We start from the raw sequence: 19,927 nt of genomic DNA, 5'->3' as shown, positions 1-19,927 counted from the left end.
CATGGCTATAGTGACTCTGATTGGGCCAGGTGTTTAGATGACCACCGTTCTCAGGGAGGCTGTTGCATCTACTATGGGCCCAACCTCATTTCTTGGTCCTCCAAGAAACAGTCCACCATGTCCAGATTGAGTACGGAAGCAGAGTATCGGTCCCTCACCATCCTTGCAACTGAGCTTACTTGGCTTCAGATGCTCCTTAATGAAATGGGCCTACCTCCGGTCTCCTCTCTAGTTTTGTGGTGTGACAACATAGATGCTACATGCCTGGCCTCTAATCCTATTCATCACTCACGTAGCAAACATGTCTAGACTTTCATTTTGCTTGGGATAAGGTTCAACGCCGCCTGCTTGAAGTCCACTTTCTCACCACCATTGATCAAACATCTGACATTTTCACCAAACCTCTACATGTTCAGAGCTTCACATTCTTACATGACAAGCCCTCCTTAACGAGTACGGCATCGCTTGAGGAGGTATGTTAGAGTCACATCCGTGTTTCACGTAACGTGACTCATGCAAACTCATGCAATGGCTATCTCAGTCATGCACGTAAGGAACCATGTATGATAAGGTTTATCCTCTTATTGTATTGTACATCTAGAACTCTATCTAACTCTATCCCAAATGATAGAGTCCTTTGATCTCTATCTTAACTTACAGCCTTGTATATAAATCCTCTTTAACCTGAGATAATCAATCAAGGGCATTCAGTATTATCTTGAACCCAATCTTCTCTCTCCCTGTTCTATCTGCCTTCCCATTGATCCTATGTTGGGTGGTGACTATTTTCATCTCAGCTGCCATGGTCTGTTTCGGCTACAATTTCATTGGTGAGTGTAGTTTTTGGTGGCGGTTGCTACAGATTTGCTGCAAATTTTGTGTCCCCTTTGGGGTTTTTCCTTCTTTGTGGCCTTTCTTAAATTGTGCCATCACCGCCACTTTGTGCTTTCATTCAAGACTTCGGGAGTATCTATTGTCATTTGTCTCTTAGGCTGTGTTTGGAATTAATGTAAAACCTCATCAGTGTAAAAGTACATCAATGATTTTTTACATCAAACCATAGAAAAGTGATTGTTAACTTCGAAAAGTATGAATTCAAAAAGTGTGGAGTTTTACATTGAATTTATTGATGTCGTATTTTCAGCGATAGTTGATATAAAACTTTACTTTTGATGAGGTTGTGCATCGATTTATGACATAAAACTCTACTCCATCTAAACGCTGACAAATCTAAACCAGAGTGGAGTTTAACATTGATCTTGATTTACACTCCTTCCAAACGCCAACAAAATCAAACCAACATAAATATTTACATCGCTTCCAAATGCAGCCTTAGTTTTGGTGGATGGAGATGCGCTAAATTTGGTCCTTTTATTACTGATTTTTACTTCATTGTTTGTTGATTGCAGAAGTTCTTTATCTTCTCGTTTATCCACTACTATCGTGTAATTTATTTTTTGTAAGTTGTATCTAACTAAGCTCTCTTGCTTGGCACCGTTGCCAATTCTTTATAGATGTACAAGTTTCTTCGTTGAATGAAATATGCTTTTAGCCTTGGCTCTCAAAAAAATAATAAATAATAAATAATTCCATGGAGATGTAACCTTGTAACTCATGCATGTTCCAAGGCTAGTATTTTTCTAAGGTTCAATTATGATATTGGAAAGACATGATACCAGAAAAACTTACAGCCAATCAACCTGTATCATAAAAGAGGTATCAATCAGGTGGTATTCATCAAAATTCAAGGGGTGCTTTGACTGGTCAAAGATCTTCCAGTCAAGATTCAAAGTATCAACACATATCGGCCTGTATCAGCCGATATGTATCGTTTTGGGAGCTCCCCAATACGCCCCTATAGAGGGTGTATCGGGGTTCTGAACAGTTTAGGGGGTGGAGGAGCCTTAAACTGCCCCCTGAACCGATTTCGAAAAAAAATAAAAATAAATAAATAAAGTACCAAAAGTATTGGGCCCCTATTGACATATCGGGTGTATCGATATTTTAAACCTTGCTTCCGATACTATATTTTCCCGGTATTATAGATTTTCCATTTTTCTATCTCATGAAATTGTCTGTTTTGGGCCTAAAAAAATCATGCAATGTACCCTCAATCTTTTAGTCATGTTTCTAAGTATCAAATCACGTGCATATGTATAAAGTTTGACTCAGTTGCTCCCTTTCTTTTAGTTTTTTTTTTCTTTCAAAAACTTACAGGGGCTGGTCTTAGCAAGGCCTACCCACTAAAAATATTAAAAACATTAAATACCAAATATTCAGCTTATGAAGGTGGGCCGATATGATATAATACACCCCCATATGTAATGAAATTTTGAACCTTGTTATTCTTAGTAAAGACATCTTCTTTTGAAAAAAAAAACATAAAAAAATGTGAACTGCAATTTTTTAGATAAAAATTCTCCTTATTTGTTTTTCAAAATGTAAAAGTGCACAATGTGAACAACGCCGATGGACCAATTTAATTAGGGCTGCAAAGGAATCAAATCAAATCAAATATAAGGTAAATCCAAATTTAATCCACTAACGTACGGATATGAATCCAATCTTATCATCAGCGAATCAAATTCAGGTTGCAATGAGATGCTGACTGGCATTAATATATTAGACTCAAATAAGCAAAACACTATATTAGTAAAATGATGTAAAAATAAGTTTGATATTGTATATCAAGAATAACAAAATACATTGAAAATAAATTGGGATAATTAATTGTATATACCCTCTGAGGCTTGAGAAAACTACTTTTACATACCCTATATTTTCAAAACCTACTTATATACATTGTTGACTTTTCAAATGTTAATTCTAATAGATAAAAAAAAAACGTAAAGGACAAAAATGTCCATTATTATTTAAAATTTTGAAATATGCGATTCTAGTTTAAGTTTGAACAACCTAACAGGGGAGGAATCAAGCAGGTTGTAGGCCACAGGGGAGAGATGAGAAGAGGAGGAAGACAGAGATGGAGAAAGAGAGAGAATCACAGTTCTTCCTCAAGGCAGCATTTGGAAATGATGCAAATAAGTGTGAATACAAACATGTAGAGTGTAAAATGGTTCATATAAATTATAAAATTAGATCAGTTTTGCACTGACAAATTTACCTTCTTACCAAACAGATTTTTAGCTGTAATGGATGCAAACATGAATTCCAATAAAGCATATACTTTTTCTTTTATCAAAATCTCACTTGAACGCAAATTTACTTCTTTTTATTGATGTACTTTTACATCTTATTATCAATATAAATATGCATTGGTATATCATTTGTCAATGCATAAATGTAATGTTGCCAAACACATGCAAAAGTGAACCAGAGTGCAAATTTACCCTAAACTGGGATTCACACTCCATTTGCATTGTTTCCAAACGCAGACTAAGGCTCAATTTGGAAAGGGTGCAAATACAAATATGTACAGTACAAATACATACAAAATAAGACAAAATGTAAAATTTTGCACTCTACATATTTATACTCCTTCCAAACTGAGACTAATGGAATTCAGTATTCGGTGTACATGTATCCTGAGGTTGCAGGTCAAATATTTAGCAACTTGGGCCAGCAGGTGCAATAACATATAACGTCAAACAAACTTTATGAAACTTGAATCAATGGATTTGGTAAAAACACAACATCCACAAAGTTGCAACCCAACTTTGCTAGTACAAGAATATAAATTGTAAGCATATACATTTCAATAGAACCAAATCGTATTCTACCGGACCGGAAAAAGGGTGCAATCCATATTCACTCAATTTCAGATCACCCTTAACCGGATTGGTGGATTGGGATTAACTGAGAATTAGATCAAATTCCCATTAAAAAAAATACTGAAACCAATTCGAATTGTAAGTCTTCGAATTATTGGAGTCAGGGGATAAAAACGACCAATAGTTTGTCTTTTTGTTTTTTGGGTGGTGGGGTCAAAGTATTGACACATATCGGCCAATACGGGCCAATACGTATCATTCCAGGACCTCCCCAATATGCCCCTACAGTGGGTGTATCGGGGATCTGACCAGTTCAGGGGGTTGAAGAACCCTAAACCGACCCCCCTGAATCAGTTTTGAAAAAAAAAAAAAAGTATCAATTCGCCCGATACACCCCTATCGGCATATCGGGCATATCGATATTTTGAACCTTGGGTTGGGGCCCAACAGAAACACACGAGAGAGAGAGAGAGAGAGAGATGGGAAACAAAAGTAAAATACTCTACACGCACAGAAACCTGACTTTGCAAGCAAACCTAGGAGAGTAACTCTTGCATGAAGAAAACTAGTCTGATCAAATACCAATAGTATTAACCAAGAGGAGGATATCACTTGGAAAGCTAATATCTCCTCCCTCATGAATACATTCCACAATTACCGGGAAAATGAAGAAAAGATTGCCCTGTAACAAGTTATTTTAATTATTATTAATAATTAGAATAGCCCTGTAACAAGTTGAGGAGGTGCAAGATAAAGCCTGCAACCTCAATGAGATCATACTTCCTCTGTACCAATAAAACTCTCGAAACTAGCAAGTTTTGGGCACCAAAAACTCAAATGATCAAAGTAAAAGATTCTTCCCTCAACATCTCAAGCCGGGACGTAAGATTCCAACATCAACTGTGCGGGTGAAGGGGATTTGATCTCAACAATAAGATATGTGAACTTCCACTGCTTATCGACTTTGTCTTTGAACATCTCAGTGTAAACCTTTCCAGCTCCATGGGGTCCACGAATATAGAAGTTAACCTTGCATGCATTTAATTAGAGATTGACTAAAACTCAAATCTTAAACACAAATTACTACAAAAGATTTGACTTTGACGAAACTAAATAGATGCCATTATGGAAAGTTTTAGTTAAGAGTTACCTCAACATGCTCTACACCATCTTCATCAGTCCATATTCTATTAGGAATTCGTTGGCGAGCAGCACGGTTTCTGCTTTCTGAACCATAACCTGTAACCGGAGATCCAATCCTCACTCTAACCTGGAGAGAAATATTGGAACCATGTGAACAAGAAAAATTATGCATTTGAAGGTAAAAAGTTAACATCCAACATATAGGCCATATGAATATTTACAAGTTGCAGTTATAATTGATGATAAAAGGGCCATTACCAATGATGATCCTATACCCATGGTCATTTTTTTTCTTTTTTATTGATAAATGGTAAATTAGTATTACTATGAGGGAGGGATTCCCTCGTAAAAACATATATGGTAGAGGATAGTGTATTTTCTGTTCATATTTACTCTCTTTCCTCTTAGTATGTATTTGGAACCGTGGGCATTTATTCATTAAACGTTTATACTTGATTTATTTGCAAAACCAAAAAGAGCAATAATGAATCAGTTTATTGACACTTAAACACTACATCAACAAAACAGTGAATAAATGCCTATCCATTGGAAGAAGCGCTAAAATAAATTTCTCCCAACGGTAGGTGCACCCACATAAATCAATACTTGCTTTTGCAAGTCTCTATGCGTATGGATTCACATAATGAGGGAAATGCTGAAGTGCTGCCTATGTGGCAACACTTATTTAATAAATGCCCACGATTCCAAACACCGTCTGAATCTGTACACCAAAAAAGATATCACAAAAATACAAGTAGAAATAATAAGCTAGTCTAATGGTCCCTATAGATTGACTTGGTTCCGTGGTACTGCTTTAAAACCCACGCCCATACCAATGTACCATAATGTTGCATTCAGCCTTTCTTTTCACCTCCTCCACAGGTGCAGACTTCCTTCAAATATCTAGCTGTTTCTTTTTCTTTCCAAACCGACCAGCAAATGGCAGCCAGTTACCGACTTCCAAAGAAGTTTACCATAGATGGAAAAAGCATCACATCTCCAGCATGAGTGCCCATTTTAGAGGGATTTCATGGTAGCATCTGGTGTTGCAAGGTAGGCCCCACATGAAAACCCGTGAAGTCATGTTTAGTGAAAAACCCGAAAATCCAAAAACACGCTTATGTAACTTAATCAATGCTGAAGCCCTCCCAAATGAGCCATGAAAATAAGGTAGGTAAGTTAGGTTGTACAATCCATTGCATCCGGAACAGCTTCAGAAAATGTCACCAAATAGCTTGTATGAAGCAACATGGTCTTCGGAGGCAGAAACCTGGATACAGGCAAGCCTTTCGCCTTTTTTATAAAGTGGCTTCTCTCAAACCAAACCCATGCTATCACAGACACGCTTGTCATCCTGAGATTTTACTATTGCACAAAGTAATGGACCCTAGTATTGATCATATAATGTGGAATTCCATAGCAGCACAAGTGGAATAGACATAGATAACAAGATGTGGCCTAGTTAATCATACATTAAATTTGAGCCCAATATATTGACAATAGTCCCCTTTTCGTTTCATACCATTTACCACGGATCTTTTTTCCTGAAGAAAGGAATGGAATGATTGATAGCAACCTAACAGTCAAATCCAGATTCTCTCTCTTCCAGAAGATATCCCATGCAATATTTTAAAATGCGGGGACATGAAGCAAAGCACCATGACTTTCTAATGCGTGAGAGTGAAACATAAGCCTCATGAGGACTCATTATTTCAAGGAAAAACAAGAACTAAATGCTGAGAATAAGTGCAGAACTATGAAACAAAGGAGTACACTTTTACAAAATAACACACAAATGAATTACCCATCATAAAAGCAAGGTCTAAAGGTAGTAAAAGCTTTTCATAAATCAGTCTGCATAATTAGAAAGCTCTTAATGTAAATCAAAACCTTATATGAGAGTTGAAAACCATAAATATCTGCACAATAAAAAAAACACCCAGAGATCTTAGAACTGATATTTAACTCGTCCCTTAGAAGACAACCCATTTAATGTATGCAATACATGTTCTTGGCATCGTTCCTTAGAAGACAACCCATTTAATGTATGCAATACATGTTCTTGGCATCGTTCCTTAGAAGACAACCCATTTAATGTATGCAATACATGTTCTTGGCATAAAATCACAGGGTATTTTCCTTAAGCCTAACCTCAAGGAAAGCCTAAAGGCATAAATATCTCATGCTTTTTAAAACATTGATGATTGATCCTATATAGGGTCCATGCTGTGGCTGCTAGAAATCTCACTATGCATGCCACAGGTCAATCTGTGCTATTTAGAGACTTACATTATGTAAGACCTGAAGGATCTAACATTCCCTATGGGTGAACCGAAAATATAGCCTACAACAGAGCAAACATGTTTTTTGATGCAAACTGGGAAATGGGAAAGCTTGCATTAGGGCAAGGCAACATGCAATATGATAAATGAGGTCTTGCCATTCCTTTTACATGAGAATGGTCAACCATATATTAGTAGATGTAGGGGTGCAACTGGGGCAGGCCCAACCCAAGCATGAACCAACCCAGCCCAAAATTTTACATGGGCTGGGCTGGCCCAAGAATTCGGGCTGGGCCTTGGCCTAGCCCTTAGTAGCCCTAACCCGGCCCGACTATACACATTCATATATACATATATAGATATGTATTTACATGTATATATACATATTTGTATACATATTTACACATATACATGCATATATGTATACATATTTGCATAAATGCATACATACATGCATAATTGTAGAACAGGCTGGGCTCAAGTTGGGAAGATCGGGCTTGACCTCAGGTTCAGTGTCCAGGCTCGGACCTTAGGCCTAAATCTTAGGGTTGGGCCTGGGTTGATCATAAACCCAACCCAACCCGCCTGACTTGCACCCCTAAGTAGATGCATCCTAACAGTACATAGTTTAGGTTTCCTTAGAAGACCAAGGGTCCAGGATTTCTTTTCCCTGGCATCACCCAGAAACTAAAACTTGAATGAAAAAAAAAAAATCAGCACCCCAACAAGAAAAACATGCCTTTTGGACAAACCTGACTATCATTCTGAACCCTTTCCAGAGCCTTTCCAAAAATCTTGTACCTACAATAGATCATGGGGTTTAAGTAAAAAACAAACTTAATTACCTAAATTCAGCTTTTAACAAGACAATATATTTGCGAAGGGAGCTTGTATTACTCTTTGGGCTCAAAAATAAGCTCCTTAAAAACTGCATATCCTGCAAGAGCTGCAATACCAAGGCCTGCAAGTATGATAACACTGTATGAAGCTCCTTCTGCAAAAGTCACAGGCTTTTCTGGAATGTTGTATGTGGGGGCGTCAAAGGGATCCTCAACTGTAGATATGTCTTTTCTTGTATGCTGCAGAAAGGATACAATAGGAAAAGGCATTTTAATTGAGGTACCAAATTTGTTGTTGAATGTAACATGAAATAAGACGGGAAAAACAAATTTCATCAGATTGTTGGAGCATTAGATTGTCCTGATCCTTGGGATAAATCTTCAAATTCAGGACAATGATGAGACAATTCAAATAATGAGGTACATTTGAAACCATAGCATGTGAAAATTATAAATAAAAAGTGAGCAAAACATATCATGCAGCATACAGAAATAAAATACAAAAGCTGGAACATGTGGTTGATATATAGAGAGTTAATATTAGCATTGGTTAAACTTAAACCTCCTGTGAAGTTTGTCCTGGTGACTGTGAATCTGTTCTGGATGCAAGAGATCTAGCATAGCATGGAAGTGCATGTAGCTTGCCATAGTATTTGGTAAGCTGATATGGGGTAAACGAATTTATTATACGATCTCTGGTTTGCCACCCACCGAATAAAACTCGCGATCCTGCCAGACATTGTTGTCACTCAATAAATCTAACATGGTACTCTTTCAGAACAATTTTCTCCAACAGAAAACAGAGATTAAGCTCAAAATACCAATGGAAGCTGTGTACACCCACAAGCTAAGTAATGAAAAAAAGACATTTGAATTTTCCAATCATCAGAACAATGTAACTCAGATCTTGTGTGCATCAACTGAAGCAGTGAGGTTTTCTCTTTAAAAAAAAGGGTATTGTATTGAATATGAATGAATTGCAGCCTTTAGGTAAAGAAAACAATAAACTTTAGAGAAAAAAGGGAGGGACTATGGGAAGGAAAAGAGAAAAGAAGAAAAGATGAGAAATTTTGAATGAGAAGCAAAAGTATTGACTTCAGGATATCACTTGATTTCAAAGGGTGCCTTACAGTTTAAAAGCACCCTTTTAAATGAGAAGCAAAAGTATTGGCTGCAGACTTTGAATCGAGTGCTGTTTAAAAAAAAACATTTAGTATCCAAAAAAACAGAACTGTAAGGCACCATTTGAAATGGTTCTTGGACCACCAGAGCAGTGAGGTTGTTGATAGAAATACAATTTTTCCAAGGATCCCTGGACTAAAACCCACAAACAATGATGTCCCATGTGGAACATATGCATGGCATAAGGGTGTTCCTGCCACTTCAACAGTAACCTCAGGCTTCAATTTCTGAGTTTGACACCATAAACCTGTCAAACTACCAGATTTCAATATTCATCAGGGAAGCACAAAATCAATTTCATCTATTTTTTACTCCTCAGGTATATCTAGCACTCCAAGGGCTATGCAAAGTATAAACAATTACATATATCCTTCAAATCAAAATTTCACCTAATTGAAGGCCCTAACAATCAAAGAATGGTCCAAAAGAATGGAGTATATTGAAAATTGGATGATTAGGACTATCCAATCAGCCCGACTCTTAACCTAAATGGATTTCAAGATGAGCATCCAGTCCAACTCTTAACCTAAATGATTTACTAGATGAGAACCCAAGGGTCATTGCCCTATGTTGATCCTGGCTATCCAGAGTCTTGGAAGGAGTGGATACAGACCTAGCCTGTGGCATTTTTAACAGAGTGACCACTCTCAGATTCATACTAGTCAGCCATTCAGCCCAAGATTTCACCATTGCACAAAACAATGGCCTCTTCCTATATGGGCACTTGCACCCATTAAATGTTGGGCACATCCTCACACATTCTTTGTTAATGAAAATACCACATTAAAAACACAACATTATATGACATTGAATACCACAAAATTTTGTCAACTCTAAAGGCTAATTTTGCACTATTGGATTTGGCAAAGAAACCAAAATATTACAATAATTGACATAAGGGGCTATTCAATAATAGCTACAATTGTAAACTGAATGACTTGTTGCTTTGTCTTTTAGTGAATAAGTTATTAAGGAGGTTGTGAGCTCCTTAATGGCTGAAGCTGAAGTTGGGTTGATTACTATACCCTTGAATATTTTATATTCAATTATTTTATTCACAAGAAAAGCAAAGAATAAATCATTCAGTTCAGCCACTTCAACCATTATCAAACTGTCTATAAAGGAAAACCATAATTCAGAAGTAATACAACTGACCACCTGCCCTCACTGCATCCTGCATAATACCAAAACAGAAAGGATCAGTTTTCATTTAAGTCAGGAGAAAGAATCCTGGAATTTTGGCTGGGTAGAGAAAGCAAACAATAACTATTTTATTTACCTTATTCATCATGCATGTATCAGCAGTAGCTTTATTCACCTGACCTGACCCCAATATAAGCTGCAATACATCATACAATTAGTCCACCCACAAAATGTAGTATCATTGAATACCAGCTTCTGACAATATACATGAAATATTCCCAATATTCAAGGGTATAGTAAGCCAGCACTATCGTTCCAACAAAAACCTACAAAGGAGAGAAAGCCTCTAATATTGCAAATTCAAGTTACAATACCAGAAGCCAATTCAAGAATACCCAAAAGCTCAAGTCAAATGAAGATCTAGCCACCCCAAAAAATTCCCACACAACCAAAACCCATGGTTAAGCGTCAGGATAGAAGAACTTAAGTATCACACATATAAAGATATCTTGGGGTGTCAAGGACAAATTTGGTTACATAATAACTTCCAACTAAAGATTTAATGACAGTAGAAGAAACTAAGTTAGAAAGCTATCATAAATAAAGCCAATGATCCAAACCTAAGCCATGCAAGGTATTGAATAACTTGTATGGTATTCTACAATTACAGGCCAAATCAGAAATACCACTTATAAAAAGTCAAGCATAAATAACTTGTATGGCTTAGGTTTGGAACATTGGCTTTTCTATGATAGCTTTATCATTAAAAATCAAAGATATTAAAGAAAAACTTTATCCTCTGATGAATGATGATTTAGCACGACCTAGTAAGAAGGGAACACGTAGACACAATCTGCTCAAGAGGTGACAATTCAGCCAAACGAACCCATTTCGCAACATTAGGAGCTTGAGCATCCAACCACCTTGGCATAGAGACACCTCGACACCCAATACAGTTTGGGACTAAAGAATCGAAGTGCCAGTTTGGGGCTAAAGAGCCAAAACGCCACATAATCGACTCCAAAGGCCTTTCCAACGGACCCCGAATTCCTCGGGATCATGATGAGACTCATCCTAGCTCCGCCTAAATCGGAGGTAAACGATAAACCTTATCAACATATTGCTCTCCTTCAAAAATGGAACAAACCTTATCTGCATAACCCGGAGATCCCGGAGCTCTTTCGTAAGGCCCACAACTACTCTAGTATATAAGGACATGAAACCTCAAGGCAAAGGTACGCGTGATTATTTTACTCACTAGCATTCAAGCACTCAAGATTCAGCTCGCATTCATAGTATACGTACTAACTTAAGCATCGGAGCGACCTCGCCGGGTTAGCTACCCCGGGTTCTCTAATCTACTATTCTGCAGATTGGTCCAGCTCGCTGTGCAATTGGAGATCGGATCATCTTCCAGCTAGGAGTATCTAGATCGCGCACCATCATCCTCCAATCTTTAGCACATTATCCCCCCAGTCAAAAGAAGCAAAATCAAATAGTTTTGTGTGCATTGCTTACTGTTTAAATCCTTATACCAAAGGTAAAGGTAATTAATTTATTCCTTATTTCTTGAGGACAGTTTTGTTCATCCCATTTTATGGCAATTTAACTAAATATCATTCTTGAATTTTGACATTAACATTCTCCTCTGGTTAAATAGTATATCGAATTCTTAAGTTTAATATATTTACTATCTTAAGTCTTCATATTTTGGTGATTCCCTTTCACTTCATCCTATATATAGGTGATAATGGATCTAATAAATGATTCAAAAGAAAACTGATTCAGGTAGATATTTTAATCGAATAAGAATAAGTTATGAGGCCCTCTACATTCAACAAAACTAAAAGTTATGCCAAATTATAACACAATAGCATAAGATATATAAATGCAACCAAAGCCACAGGCTTCAAAGTTCAAAGTACATATGCACAGGCCTATGGGCATTTTTAAAGCCAACTCCTGCAAGCCCAACTTGGAAGAGACTAGAAAGAGAGTCACAATGGATAACCAATTACCTGCCACAGCTGACATCTGCCCCCAGTTAAATGGCTCTAAGCCTACAAACAACAGACTTAATCAAAATCTGCTCCAGTTCAAATCTATAAATTTAAGACTCCTTATGTAGACCCAGTTGGTGATTACCCAATAAACATATAAATATATGAATTGTGAAATTCATAGGAACAAAGAAAATATCCACCCTTTTACCTTTCAGACTTTAACTGTAACTGTGCAATAAACCATGGATTTTACATTCTCCATTAGGATTTTGCCAATTTCCAAATACTCTTAATACCAATTATCTGGCAGGTCCAATATGGGACTGCATGTGTGCCATAACCAAATGTTGTCATGAGAAGACCCATAACCAAAAGCATATTATAAGAGTCCAGGTCTAGGTCTTTGAACTCCCAATTAGGAGAGAATTTCCTAGATGATTCTAGCTACTTCCTTTTGTTGGGAGTAAAATTTTCCCTGAAAAGGAACCCCATATATCACTATACAAAGACATGCAATCTGTCCTCCCAGTTGGTTATTCACCATAATCCCCATGATAAAGAGATAGCTGTCCCTTTACTGCTCAATATGAAGACCCAGTTGGTTATTTCTTTGCAGAGAATCTACTTCATTTGAACCAGTAAAAAAAAACATTCATTTGAAGAAATAGAGTGTCTATTTTTTTTATTTTCAATTGTGAAAGTAGTTTGTACCTCAAATTTAGAGAAATGGAAATAGCTTTATCGTCAACTGAACCTTATTGGAAATTATGGGGATCACCGAATCAGTTATATGAATTTTGTCACACCATTCCACACATCTAGTCTGTTTAAGGGTTTTGTTATAAGTATCTTGTCTATTTAAGGTTATACCTCTCGATATTTCCTTTGGACTACCCTGATAAATCTATCATGTCATTTTAAGCTTACTGTTATCTTTTTAAAGGTTTCAACCAGCACAAAAGAGTTATGCCTTACTGGTGTTTGTATTCCATATTACCGGAGGGAAATAGTACGTCACAGATTACCTGAATTGAAGTGGCTCTATGGCATCCCTATAATTTTGAGGCTATGTGCTCAGAGTTTCCTCAGAATTTAAAAGGAACTTCCCGTACATCTTTCTTCCCTATAATACAGTTTACCCTTCGCTAGGAACAGACTTTGTCCTAACATTGAAGCCCTACTCTTCCGGCAGAAAATGAATGTTATTAGTTTCATCTATACTCTACAGTCAACATGGCTATTCCAGATCAGAATAAAGACAAGGAAAATGATAAGCACAAATCTAAAAAGTAGTTTACTCCAGCGTCAACTCTAGACCAAGATAGTATTTTTTTTCCCTTCTCTGCAGATAAGCAAAACTAATAGAAGACAAAAACATGCCATACAGATTCTAAGCAATGTAAATGCCAAATCAATGGTCACACCAATAATCAATCAGAACCCATACCCTTTTCAAGGTTTCAGCGATTCCGGTGTTGAACTCTTTCCTTCCCGTAGCTGCGGATGAGATGCCGGCTGTGCCCACATCAGGAGATAACCTTTCCGGCAGAGACTCCACTGGAGAATATGAACCCTTGTGGGATTTCAGGATAGCCGACCATCTATTCTTAAACAAAACCCCGGATTCGACCACTTTGTACTTGATATGATGCATCTTCACCAACATAAGTTGAACTGTCAAAGCTCTAACTTCCTGGCAGTCTAAGCCCAAACAATTAACAAAAGAAGTTCAATCGAATAAATTCCAGAAAAACCAAAAAACCAAAAGCTGGAATGACGTTAAGTGAATACCCAAAGAGGATAAAATCAAACAATAACACTCATTGAAATTGTTTCTCACTATATATGAATTTTACGAAAAAAGTTTCTAATACCAAGACGGCAAAAGAGCTTCAACAAAACAAAACCAAAAACCCCACCGTGCGATTTTGAATCAGATACTTAAGTTTTCAAGGAATTACTTAAAACTCTCCTATATTTTTCTGACAAATACTTAAACCTCCCCTCCCCTAAGTATGAAAACAGCAGAAAGGCATGATATCGGTAACGGTGACTCCGGATCATCTGCCAAGAAAACACGTTCCAACCTTTCACCAATATAATATTACATCCTATATCTCATACATGACGGGTCCCAATCTTATAATAAAATGTGTGATAGGGTTGGAATGTGTTTTATTAGAAGAAAAATCTCAACAAGATACCTTATCTTTTCGATATTATAAATATATGCAAACAACACCTTCTTGCCCTTTTATGGAATGTTAGGGGATGCAAGTGTGTTACGGTCTGACAGAGGCTTAGTTTGCTTATGCTTGATAGGCTTACGTTAGGGACATCACCATCATTTTCTCCTGTAAGATTTTTGGGAGAATTGATATTATCTTCAGGCAGACCACCAAAAGCTTAATGTACTCCTTGAGGAGGGGTGGTCGACCTCCTTGGGTGCCTAACCTTGGCACTCCTAGACCTTTATCCCTTATGGGGCGGCCCTGGTTAATAGCTAGCATGGCTACTAGGGTTCCTCATGGGCGCACACATGCTCATGGGGATAGTGTTGGACCGGCACTGCACTGCCGACACTCAAGGGAGGCTTGGCATGCGGGCCTGGCTCAAGCATGACCTTTCACCTTGCTAGCCCCTTGCCCAAGCTGATTGAACTATCCCGTTGCCCTTAGTGCACGGGTGTGTTCCGGCCCAAGCGATTGCCTATCATCATGGTACACAGGTGTCTGTCATCATCGGCATATAGGAGACCCTTCACATCGGTGTCAAGTCACATCTTCGGCACATAGTCGCCTTGCATTATGGTTGTCCCCCGTTAGCACATAAGCAGCGCCTCCCATGGACCGGTCTAAGCCAGCCAAGTGCCCCAGCCATTAGACTTGAGGTCATGATCTAGTGCTACTGACTTTGGTGGATCCATCCCATCGGGCAACTCCTAGCCTCTATGCACAGAAAGGCTTGTCCTGGCCTACCTTCGCCTGGACGCCGCACAGGTTTCTTCCGCTATAGAACTACCCCCGTGACAGTTGGTATCAGAGCAAGCTAGCCAATTGCAGCCGCAGTTGGTGTCAAGCAAATTAGCCCAAAGCCAGTAGAAGCAGTCATCACGACAAGCAGCACATTGTGGGGTGCGGTCCCTAGGCACTTCCACCCAGGATCGAGCAAATTTCAAATCAGGCCTGGCAAGAGGCCATTCATTATTTGTGTCCCCATTCCAATGACCCTAAAACAGTTTCCCTTGCGGGGGCATACGCATTAGTTGTTGTCCTCATGCGGGGGCAGACACGTGAGCCTTGTTAGGAATGTGGGTACACTGGCCGTTGGAGCATGGCGGCCCTGCATCAGCAAGGTATTCGGAGGACATGCTCAGTTCACAGGCATAACACTTGCAGCAGCAGAAGCTCATCAGAAGGCGAGTGCATGTTCGGCAACATCATGAGTAAAAGTTTCCACCACTCGCGTTCAAAGCGGTCAGGTCTCCTTGAGGCAGCAGCAGTGGGGCCCCCTCGGAGTGAAGAGGCAACCCAAGTCGGTGAGGCGAAGCATAGTATCGAGGGCCAAGAGAGCATAAGCCATGGCTAAGTTTGAGTAACCCGAATCGGCGAGGTGAAGTCTGCAGGCCAGCATGGTGAAAGGGTACCCAGGTCATCGCCAACATGAGGAGTAGACCTATCAGCGTGTTCGGTAGCACCACTGAAAAGATACCAAGAAGACGGTTGAGCCTTGAGGTAAGATGATACATGGGGCGAACCTCCGCGAAGCACCACACACATTTCTTCGAGGGCCCTTCTTTCACAATTCAACGGCATAGCCATTGCACGGTTTGAGTAACCTCAACACTGGAGGGGTGAAGTCCAGGCTGGCCGGCATGGTGAAATGGTTCTATCCCCATAAATGGACACCAACATAGGCAAGACACGAGCTAGCCAGACGAGCCCTGGAACTGGCAAGGAAGTGGATGGCATGGGACACAGACGCCCATTCACGTGAAGACCATTGTCGAGGACGACAATGGATTGAGTGGGGGAGCCTGTTACAGTCTGACACAGGCTTAGCCTTGCCTACACTTGGCAGGCTTACGTTAGTGACATCACCGTCATTTTTGCCTGTAAGATTTTTGGGAGAATTGATGTTATCTTCAAGCAAACCACCAAAAGCTTAACGTACTCTTTGAGGAGGGGTGGTCGACCTCCTTGGGTGCCTAACCTTAGCACTCCTAGACCTTCATCCCTTGCGAGGCGGCCCTGGTTAATGGCTGGCATGGCTACCAGGGTTCCTCATGGGCACACACATGCTCAAGGGGACAATGTTGGACTGGCACTACGCTGCCGACACTCAAGGGAGGCTTGGCATGTGGGCCTGGCTCAAGCATGACCCTTGCCCAAGCTGATTGAGCTATCCCGTTGCCCCTAGCACACGGGTGTGTTTCGGCCCAAGCGGTTGCCTATCATCATGGTACACAGGTGCCTGTCATCATCAGCATACAGGAGACCTTTCACATCGGTGCCAAGTCACCTCTTCAGCGCATAGTCGCCTTGCATTATGGTTGTCCCCCTTTAGCACGTAAGCGGCGCCTCCCATGGACCGGTATGAGCCAGCCGAGTGCCCCGGTCATTGGACTTGAGGTCATGATCTAGTGCTAGTGACTTTGGTGGAGCCATCCCATCGGGCAACTCCTAGCCTCTACGCACAGAAAGGCTTGTCCTGGCCTACCTTGGCCTGGACGCCGCACGGGTTTCTTCCACTGTAGAACTACCCCCGTGACAAGTGGGCAGGTTAGGTCGGGTTAAGGTCAACCCTAACTCAACCCAAGAGTTGTTGAACCCCAATTCTAACCTTAATCCAATCTTAAAATTGTGGGTTGGGTTCAGGTCTGGTTTGGTGTAATTTCAAGTTAGTCCAATATCTCTATTTCCTTTCTACAAATATACTTATTTTCGTAGACTCTAAGGTTCTTGCTAATTCAATGTTAGCATTATTATGTGTAAAAAGGACATGGCTGTGATGTTTTAGAAAAAAAAACTGCCTTTAAACACAAAATTTTTAATATACAATATTATGTATACATACATAGATATATAAATATGCATACACATAAATAATTGATGTAAAAAAATACATAAGTATATAGATGCATAGTTGTATATGCATACATGCATGAATGGTGAATACACATTTCATAAGTACTTACATGCATGAATACATATTTATATGATATTTTTACATACAAATATGAAGTTAAGTCGGGTTTGGGCTAGTCAATGCTTCAAGCATAACCCAATCTAAGGTTAAGTCAAGTTCATACCTTTTCAACCCTAACCCTAATGTGAATTTCAACCCCAACCTAACCCTACTTTTTGGGGTTGGATTCAGGCTAACCTGGCTCAAGTTGCAGCCCAAATTAATGTACAAAGCAAACTCCATTGTTCTTTTTTTAGATTGCCTAAGAATGGCATTTTTACTAATATGGAAGTGATGTAGCATGATCCGGGCACTCCTAGCTAACGCTGACAGGCTCTTTGCTGGCAACGGGCGAGACCTGAGAAGAGGAAAGGAAGGATTTCCAGGGGTTTTCCCGATGGGAATACTCCGATGCTTAAGTTAGTACTGTGTAGGGGAAATGAAAGGAAAAACGAGGGCTAAGAGTGTAGGTCGCGCAGTGTTCCTATACTCTAGAGATTTTTTAGTCCATTCTTTCAAAAGAAGTTTCTCCTCTGCTCTGAGGGCTTTTATAGGGGCACTCCTTGGGGGATTGGGCGTAACCGCCACCGGATCTCCTGCCACAGTTGTTATCTGCCAGGGCTACGCAGGTGGCCGTTGGGGCGTACTCCTTACCTTGGCGAGTGACACGTCTCCAAGGTGACAGGCATGCCTCCACCTATTGAGAGACGTGGGTGCAAACTACCGAAAGGATAGGGACTACGCCGTCAGTAGGTGATATGGTGCAGTCTGATTGGTACGACCTGTCAGATAAAAACTTCCTGCAGAATGCTCATGCAATCCATTCCCGAGCTACTTTGTAGCGAGTTAGGAATGTTTCAGGAGTGCCATTAGTAAACTATTCTTTGGGACTTCTTGTCCGTTTGGGAGTTCGGGCGAGTTGGTTTTCTTAGTTTGTGAGCTGAAGTTGCCTCGGAATATTCCTTTGGGGGTAGCTCGGGGAACCGGGAGCTCGCGTCGTGGCGAGCTGCTTTAGGGGCCTATTACTTAGCTATACCGGACCACGATGCTGAGTTGTCGCTTACGTCGGGTCAGTGTCCATGTGTCGCTGTTTCATAGATCGGGTCAAATCACCCTTCATCAATTGCCCCCCACTCCTCGGGCTAAGAGTATCGCCTTAGCGCGGGGAGTTGATGAAGCGTGATGGGCTGATTTGACCAAAATTCAAACTTGATTGACTACCCCCATTAAATGCGTTCGCGGGAATCAAGAGATCTTTTGTCTTCCCTAACTTTTCGGATTTCAAAAATGTGCTAAGGTGGCCTTTAATTCCGAACGTCATGCGGCTGCGACTACCTCGATTGCGGAAGACGTGCCGCCAATCGCCTTCATTTTTCAGGAGGCGTGCGGTCAGGAAATCTACGGACCGTTGGATCTGCTTTGATCACGGCCGTTAGTTTGAAAGGGTAGGGGCTATAAATAGGGGCCCCCCTCAGGCCCTACATTCTTCCATGCTGTCCTTTGGATTCTGAGGTCGCATACTTCACCTAGCTTTCTCGAGTTCTTCAGTCATCTCCATTCCATCTTACTCTGGTGAGTCTCAATTGCCGTCATCCATGTCCGTGTACCCACGTCATGCTTATTGTAGGGGCAGTAGCCAGGATGACGACGCTCCCTCGAGCTCGGGGGGAGCCTAGGAGCGTATTCCGGAGGCTCGGGAAGACTCTGGCGATACTACATCTACTTCTAGGGGAAGGGAGCTTGACACCTTTGGCCCTTCCTTAATGACGGCAGAGAGACTCAGGTCTCTGATCTGCTATTTTTGTCTCCCTAGGGACCTGGTTTATAGCCTCCCTACTGTCAACTTCCCTTGGGAGCATGGTCCCAATGACATAGTAATTTTTCAAAAACAGCTCGAGGCCAGTTTGCGTCTCCCCTTACACCCCTTGATAGTGGAGGTGCTAAATCACTTTAATGTCACTATTGACCAACTTCATCCCAACGCCATTCGAAACATGGTTGGGACTATATCTTTGTGTTACGAGTATTGTCTCCCTTTAGATCTTGATATTTTTGCATCTATCATCTGTATAAAGAATGTTGCTCCTGGGGTTCCTCCAAAGAGGCGTTTTTATTACCTCTCCCCCCGTCGTAGCTATAAGCTCTTATACGAGCTGCCGAATAAGATTCCCGCCTAGAAGCGGGACTATTTTGTGGTTCGCAACCCCAAGGGGTGGCCCTTTCCTACTGCTTGGAGGGGCGCTGTCCAGGACCCCGGGGCCGAGTTGGACCCTAAGACTCGGAAAATGATGTTGTCATGGGCGTTGGTAGGCTTCCATTGCTCAAACTACATAGCCAAGGAGAAGCTCGTGCAGGCACGCTTGAGCCCGGGTAGGTCGGTCTTTTAGGTCGCGTAGTGCCTTGCGACTTGTGTACAC

At 40.4% G+C, this 19,927-nt stretch overlaps 1 protein-coding gene across 5 annotated transcripts; it reads right to left on the bottom strand.

Annotated features, from left to right (window-relative positions):
- Window positions 1-4,408: 4,408 nt before the first annotated feature.
- On the bottom strand, window positions 4,409-14,402 carry LOC148848314 (putative mitochondrial import inner membrane translocase subunit TIM21). 5 transcript variants are annotated; one of them, XM_088950283.1, is made up of 9 exons: window positions 14,285-14,402; window positions 13,771-14,024; window positions 10,457-10,516; window positions 10,336-10,351; window positions 8,558-8,724; window positions 8,054-8,235; window positions 7,909-7,957; window positions 4,882-5,001; window positions 4,409-4,760 (listed from the first exon to the last, which is right to left on the bottom strand). In XM_088950283.1, the coding sequence occupies exons 1-9, from the start codon at window positions 14,385-14,387 to the stop codon at window positions 4,602-4,604; spliced, it is 1,110 nt and encodes a 369-aa protein (XP_088806409.1). In that variant the 5' UTR covers window positions 14,388-14,402; the 3' UTR covers window positions 4,409-4,601. The 5 variants fall into 5 exon arrangements, with proteins under 5 accessions (XP_088806409.1, XP_088806414.1, XP_088806411.1 ...); XM_088950288.1 differs by lacking the exon at window positions 14,285-14,402 and adding an exon at window positions 14,115-14,258; XM_088950285.1 differs by lacking the exon at window positions 14,285-14,402 and adding an exon at window positions 14,115-14,225 and having other exon boundaries at window positions 10,333-10,351.
- Window positions 14,403-19,927: the final 5,525 nt, after the last annotated feature.

Source organism: Nelumbo lutea, chromosome 6, assembly GCF_056320005.1.
Source record: "Nelumbo lutea isolate HS-2025 chromosome 6, American lotus-T2T, whole genome shotgun sequence".
Lineage (NCBI taxonomy): Eukaryota > Viridiplantae > Streptophyta > Magnoliopsida > Proteales > Nelumbonaceae > Nelumbo > Nelumbo lutea.
The sequence above is the reverse complement of the archived record's forward strand: the minus strand, read 5'-3'. Positions and strand labels throughout refer to the sequence as shown.